A 7,355-nucleotide genomic window follows, 5' to 3' on the forward strand; every position below is an offset into this window, starting at 1 on the left:
GGTGCAGACACCCTCTCTATGTTTAAGAGTAGGCTTAAAACTTCCCTTTTTGATAAAGCTTATAGTTAGGGCCGACCAGGCTCGCCTTGGATCAGCCCTTAGTTATGCTGCTATAGGCCTAGACTGCTGGGGGACTTCCCATGATGCACTGAGCTCCTCTCTCCTCCTCCTCCTCTCCATCTGTATGCATTCATGTAACATTAATGCATGTCACTAACTTTGCTTTTCCCCCGGAGTTTTTTGTGCTTTCTCATCTCACAGGAAAACCTGGGTTCTGGGTGCAATCTCCTATCTGAAGAGGCAGGCTGAGCGTTACAGCTGAAGCCAGTGCAACCGTCAGTGACAGAAGTCACTCCAAGAAAGTATGTAAACTAGCCCAGAACAAGTCTTTTTCTTCCTCTACTAATTCGTCTTCACCTCCTTTCACTCTGATTTGATGTTTCTGACACTTGAGATTTGACACACTTGCCTCATCTCCGTCTGGTGTTACTATTAGTGATGTTACCTTCCACACATGATCAACTTTTCAAAGCAAAAGTATTGCAGTGAGATGTTTCAATGCTTCATTTGCCAAAAATCATGTGACTACCTCAGACGAGGCCTCGTTACATCAGGAGGTGTTTTGCTGGTTTTGGATACAGGATGTGCTTCTCAGTCTGCCACAGAATTTAAAAACAGAGCTGTAGACTCAGTTTAAAGGGGATCAGTTCTAATAGTGTAGACTTTATAGAACAAAACAATGAAAGCAGTAAGGCCATTTATATTCTAACTGTTTCATCCTTCCATACAAAGACAATACCAATAATTACTCAGCTGATGTCAGTATTTTACTGTATCAAATGCTTCAAACCAGATATTTTCTAACATAGTTGTTAATCTTTGGCAGATGATTCAACCAGGAGAGTTTCATGCTGATCCAACCCACAATTCTCTGCAAATTACAAACAAAGACACTAGTTAAAGGATGGCACCATTGTCATAAATCCTGCACATTTCCATGTTTCTTTCAGTATGAGACTCACAGAATCCAGAAAGAAAGCAGAGGAAACTTCTACCCTTTTGTATTCAATGACATCATGGGTCTGGAGGAAAGAGCTGAATGTGGAGTCAGAGTGGAAGACATCAAACTGGCCTTGAAGGGACACGTGAGGGAGGGATACAAGGTACAACTGTAACACTTGATTCAGTCAAACACGTTAGTTTTGTATGGCAGCATAGTGCTGACACCATGACAAGAAATATCTGCTCAGTTTCTTGTTATAACAAGAAACTTTTCATGTTATTTTGAGATATTTTCTCATTATTAGTAGATGCCAAATTATTCAGTTTTTACAAGAAATCTTCTTGTAATAACAACATATCACTTTGTTATCTCACAAAATGAACGTATCTCATTAAATCAAACTTCTCGTTATAACATGATAAGTTGGTTAGTTATAACGAGAAACTTCCATATGTCATTATGGTTTGAATAAGATTTATGTCATGTATTTAGTATCTAGTAAAAATAAATATAAAAAATATAAAATATCTCTGAATAACATGAAAAATATCTTGTTATAATAAATATTTCACTAATTTTAATAAAAGTCTGAATACTTGTAATACTGAATTTTATTTATCTTTTAAAGCTATTTATTAGTTAATTTTTTTTAACTAAAAATAGATTTGTGTACTTCTCCCATTTGTTCAGTAGATATGAACCTTTTTTGTAGACTTTGTTGACATTGTTGCATCATTGTTTATATGGACTTTTATATTATTTTACAGTTCAATCCTGCATCTCCATTGTCAGACCGTGATCCTGGATACATCTCCTCACCGTCTGCAGATGACAAAGTTCATCTTCTGGTTTTTGTCTGTTCTGCTAATGCATCAGAGATTAAGGAGCCTGTTATGCAGAAGATGAAGGAAATCAGAGAAGCAGCCAGTGACTTGGGTAAGAGCAGTGCTTTAGAGAAGAGTATCAGCCAATGAAACACATCTGTTCTAATAAGGTTTCAGGTACACTGCTCACAGTAAAGCTGAGTGTTCATGAATCTGCTTCAATCAGTGAACTCATGCAGAACTAATAATGATGTGAATGTTGAGTATGTACAGACTGCAGCTCAGCTGATACTGCAGTTATGACACTGATGTAAATATAGAAATATTAGCGTTTAAAACAATCTGATAATGATGTAATATATCTAATTTAATATATGTATATAAACATTTTTGATATGAATTAATTATTTTAACTAATTAATTATTTGATATTTATCCCTTAAATTTGGTTAGAGTCCAGTTTCAGACTGAAATATCTCAATAACTATTGGATGAATATTGTACAGATATTCATGATCCTCTCAGGATGAATCTAATCTCTTCACTGATCCTCTGACTTTTCACCCAGTGACATCATCCGCTCAAAATTTAAATTTGTCCGAAACATACAAACTGCTAATTATCAAATGTTAGCATGCTAACGTTAAGATGGTGAACATGGTGAGCATTATACCTGCCAAACATCAACATGTTAGCATTTAGCTAAAAGAATGTCAGTACAGTACCTAAGTTACAGCCACACAGAGCAGCTCGCAGGGCTCTAGACTCTTATGAACATATTTACTGAGGATTCTCAGCTCCTCTTTTAGGCGCTAAACAGCTGAACTGTGATTCTCCTTATTTACTGACCATACTGAGGTTTTGTGTCAGTTAAATGGAAGAAAAGTGGCACAGCTGAACATTCAAAGTTCAGCAGCAGAAATCACTTTTCACTCCATTCTTGTCCAGACATACGAGTGAGTCTGATTCTCATCACTTCATGCAAATCAGATGACGTGCAGCTTATTTTAAATATCCTACTACGTCAAAACATTGTGACGACACAAATGTTTGTGATTATGGGCCCTATTTTAACGATCTAAAGCGCACGGTCTGAAGCGCATGGCGCAAATGCACTTAGTTTGTGTCCAAATCCACTTTTGCTATTTTAACGGTGGAAAAATGGTCACTGCGCCAGGCGCACGGTTCAAAGGGGTTGTCCATAGTCTCCTAATTAATCATGGCTGTGTTTTCAGCGTAACATGCAATAAACCAATCACAGTGTCATCTCCCATTCCCTTTAAGAGCCAGGTGTGCTTGCACCTTGGCGGATTGCTATTATAACGGCGCATTTGCCGAGTAGCAAGAAGGAGCGCTTCTCTGCAGAGGAAACGGATCTGCTCGTGCACAAAGGGAAAGATCCATAACGAGCACACTGCTGCTCCTGGACCCTCCCGTGGTCCCAGACCACCAGTTTAAGATCCTGTTCATTCATTTGTTGCAAATTTGTCTTCGTTTGGTTTTTCAAAAGGTTTATTATTTTAACTACAGCTTTGGTTTCTTTAAAATCATTTTGTTCAGTCAGGGAGTATCAGGTCAAATCAGCAGGTTTTAATTGTTGAAAGTATAGAAACTTGATCACTGTAACCTCAAAAATGTTAAAGAATATTTGTTAAATATTGTTCAAAAATTAAAGAATTAATTTTAATCATGTAAAGAATCATCAACACAGTTATCAGGACTTGATGAGCTCTCCAAGGTGCTGATCCTGCTGCTGGCAGCAGCTAGAAGCTGTGCAGATTTATTTCCTTCGTTAGTTTAATCATTGTTTTCATCTCATTTATTTCCTCATGTCATCATGTACTGATGCAGCAGGAAAGTCGATCTGTGTCTGATCCGTTGTTGTCCGTCTGTTTAAATACCTACATGATTACACAATTTGGTCAAATAATTCAACAATTTAATCCATCATTACTGCGATTAGTTAATTCTGATGAATATTATAACTGAGCATTATGACATGTATTTTTAAAAATATATTAATATACACAATAATAATCTTTCACATTGTAATCCTTTTATTTGTTACCTTGTGCATGTTTGTGCGCTGCTGCGTGTCCTGTGTGTGTAACAAGCAGAGTGTATGTGGTGCAGCCGCCTGTGTAGGTGCATATTACTGTCCTGATAACGCTCCTTAAAATAACAGTGAAACACTGCGCCATTGACTTTAGACCAGGTTTTTGTTGGTCAATAGTGCAATCGCTCTCTGCTGCCTCAAGATAGCAATACGCCAACAATGCGCCTGACCACACCTTACATTTAGACCAACACGCCCATGGGCGCACTGATGGGCGCACTGATGGGCGCACTGATGGACGCACTGATGGGCGCACTGATGGGCGCAAGTGCCGTTGCTATTTTAACAACGTGGGCACTGGACGGGAAAATGACAACTGCGTCTGTCTTAAAATAGCAAAGAGACTTGCGCTGCACGTAGCGCCGCTCTGCACCGGGCGTAAGATAGGACCCTTAGTGCTTAGTAAATATCCTCCTCAGTCTTGCTCCCCTATAAATTCATTTTCAGCACATAGTAATATAGAATATGCATAAATTATAAAATAGAATTAAATTAATATAGTTCTGCAATAGTTTAAGCTAAAATAAAATATTAATGCCAAAATGAATATTTATTCCAGAAAGTTTACATTGTGGAACAATAAGTTACAGCTAATTTTTGTTTGTGTCTTTTTGTTGGTATTGGTAAACTGTTGTTTCTTCAGTATTTTATATATTTTGTGCTGGTTTGTGAACACCACAGCTTTAATCTGTATTTATCTGTCTTCTTAATGTGAAGTGGTCTAGTCTGCATTTCTTAGGTTTGTGGTTTACAATGTTTAACATGCAGTTCTAATGTTTTTTTAAACCTGAATGAACTGTGAAAGTTAACTGACGTCAGGTTACTAAATGCATCTCTCTGTCGACAGGGATTCCTCAAGTGGCGATTGTCACCAAAGTTGATGAAGCCTGTGATGAGAATGGTTTAGTATTATTGTATTAATACACATTCATGTTGAGATCATCAATAAGGAGGTATTAGTCTGTGCTTATTTGCTTTTTATTATCCTAATGTGTAGTTGATTTGTTTGCCTTTCCTTCCCTTTCATAAAGTCGCTCCACTCAAAAACGTTTTTCTTCTTGTTCCTTCAGTTGGATGTTTGTTCTCTTCTCTTTGTAGAATCATGTGCAGAGTTTGTTTTCATTCTTCTGCTGAAAGTTTCTCTGAAATCATTTAAAATCAGATATTCAGATGTGGTCCTATGAACAGGATTTGTGACATCACAACTAGTTTGGAAGCCAATCCTGGTCCAATATTCAATTCACACAAATGTGATGTGATTTTCTTTATTGGTTTTGTGGAAAAAACATATCAGACATTATTGTTCCAGTATTAAAGCTACACTTCAACATTTAGCTGGATAGAAATGCAGATAAAACACAGTTTCAACTGCATTTTAATGACTAAATATATTATATGTGGAGAAAACTGGTGAAAATCAGTTAAAGTACTTACAGATTTCACCTTGAAGTCTCATTTGCTGATTTTTGGTGCAAAAAAGGAACTTCTTGTTCTTCTTCTTCTTCATCTTCTTCTTCATTTTTATGGCAGTTGCCAAACAACATTTTGGTGCATTACCACCATCAACTGGAGTGGAGTGTGGATCAGGAATCTATACATTCACTAATTCTAATAATACATAAAAAAAGTAAAATTAAGAAAATAAAGTTATATTCTTATTCTTTCTATCAAGTTTGAAAACACCTTTCTTCATAATAGATCACATAAATCAAAGCTTAACTTTATTTCTTTAATCTTCTCTCAGCATCATATTTTGGACATTAAAGCATAAAATGCTCTTAAGTTTCTTCTCAATCACAAAATTCCAACCTTCCTGTATTATATTTTCCTATTTTAAATAACGTTCTGTTTAATCCTGAATGACCAAAACGTTCTCCAAATGTTCTTCCTTTGTTCATCTGTCAGCTATTTCATTTCCTTTGATTCCTGTATGTGCTGGTTTCCGTACAAATGTCAGTTCCATCATATGAATTCTATATAGTGTTGGACTATAACTCTCCCCTCAACCCCTGTATGTGTGAACAAAAGTGTAAAAAGGATTTTGAACAATATAAATGTTGATAAAAACAACCAGTGGAAGAGTTTATAGACAGGTGAGACTGAAGAGGTGAGTTTTCAGTTCTCAGGTTTGTGTCTCAGTCCAGGAAACAGAATATAACGATCCCTTCATGTATGTATGTACTGATTTGTAAAACAAGTTACTGACCTTCAAAGAAATAAAATAAATTGTACTGTCTTGTGTATCTTTTCTTATAACATTATTGATCATTGCTTTTAGCAGTGGCTCACAGTCCTGTCCAGTCCTGGGGGCTGGGGGGTCACCTGCCAAGCTTCTCAGGACTGTGAAACTGCCAGGATTGAAACTCCACATCAGTTCCTGGCAGTTTGTCTGTGCTGTCTACAAATTCCCGTGAACAGTCGTTAATCTGCACTAAACAGCAGTTAACAGTGCTGCTTACTGATGAAAATCACACTTTTCATGCAGTGAAACAGGACGGACTTCTGAGCCTCTTTAGACAGGAGGGTCTAGAGCTGCTGTAGTGGTGTCAGTCTGAGGTCTCAGGTCCTCTGAAGGCTTGAGGTTAAACTCTCCCTGCAGCTCGCTTAACTGTTGTTCAAGAATCTGTTGTTCAGCTCCCTGCTTTTCCTTCAGGTTTGCTGAAAATGAGAAAGTAAAGCCACAGATAATCTTAGTGGTTTCCCAGAGTCGACTACATACTCAGGATGTGTCGATATCCTGCACACTTTCTGTGTTATTACTATTTCAACATGTTGTGTTAAATTATCCAATATATGTGTTAAAAAAATTAAAATATTTCTCGAGTGACCAATACAATGTGTAAAATAATAATAATAATAATAATAATAATAATAATAATAATAATAATAACTTTATTTGTATAGCACCTTTCATACAAAAAAATCAAGCTCAAACTGCTTCATAAAATGAACATAAAAACATGTAAGTGGACATAAGAGGGAAAATGAAACATTTTGATAAAAGATCAAATAAAGTGTCAATAGAATACATTATAATAAGATATAATAAAAACAAAGTTAAAACATAGAAGACATAAAATGTAAAAAATCAAGTAAAATTGAACATTTTAAAAGAAGTGCAGTAGAGCATCAGTGTGAAGCAGACAGAGAAAATCTAGTTAAAGTCTAAAGTGAAGAGATAAGTTTTTAGTTTTCTTTTAAAGATATATAGCTGATATCTATCAGTCGTGTTTCCATAGTTTTGGGGCATAATTGACAAAGGCTGCATTCCCGATTTTCTTTCAGCTGTTGCTGGAATCTCCGATAAACCAGCAGCAGATGATCTCAGTGTTCTTGAAGGCAAATAGTTAATAAGGGAGTTAGCGATGCAGTTTGGTCCTAGTCCATTAAGGGCTTTGTATGTAAGGAGGAC

The 7,355-nt window shown here is 36.5% G+C and overlaps 1 protein-coding gene across 1 annotated transcript; it reads left to right on the forward strand.

Annotated features, from left to right (window-relative positions):
• The first annotated feature begins 202 nt into the window (after positions 1 to 202).
• Positions 203 to 4,864, forward strand: LOC122992714 (interferon-induced protein 44-like). Its single transcript, XM_044366593.1, has 4 exons — positions 203 to 362; positions 1,011 to 1,163; positions 1,771 to 1,939; positions 4,791 to 4,864. Exons 2-4 carry the CDS (start codon positions 1,077 to 1,079, stop codon positions 4,862 to 4,864), a joined length of 330 nt encoding a protein of 109 aa, XP_044222528.1. The 5' UTR covers positions 203 to 362; positions 1,011 to 1,076.
• Positions 4,865 to 7,355: the final 2,491 nt, after the last annotated feature.

Source organism: Thunnus albacares, chromosome 11, assembly GCF_914725855.1.
Source record: "Thunnus albacares chromosome 11, fThuAlb1.1, whole genome shotgun sequence".
NCBI classification, from domain to species: Eukaryota; Metazoa; Chordata; class Actinopteri; order Scombriformes; family Scombridae; genus Thunnus; species Thunnus albacares.

What these genes read in the sequence shown, in the direction of transcription:
- LOC122992714 (XM_044366593.1), top strand. Translation starts at nt 1,077, where the DNA reads ATGGGTCTGGAGGAAAGAGCTGAATGTGGAGTCAGAGTGGAAGACATC. An exon ending in ACGTGAGGGAGGGATACAAG is followed by an intron (nt 1,164 to 1,770) that starts GTACAACTGTAA and finishes ATTATTTTACAG; the next exon opens with TTCAATCCTGCATCTCCATT. An exon ending in AGAAGCAGCCAGTGACTTGG is followed by an intron (nt 1,940 to 4,790) that starts GTAAGAGCAGTG and finishes CTCTGTCGACAG; the next exon opens with GGATTCCTCAAGTGGCGATT.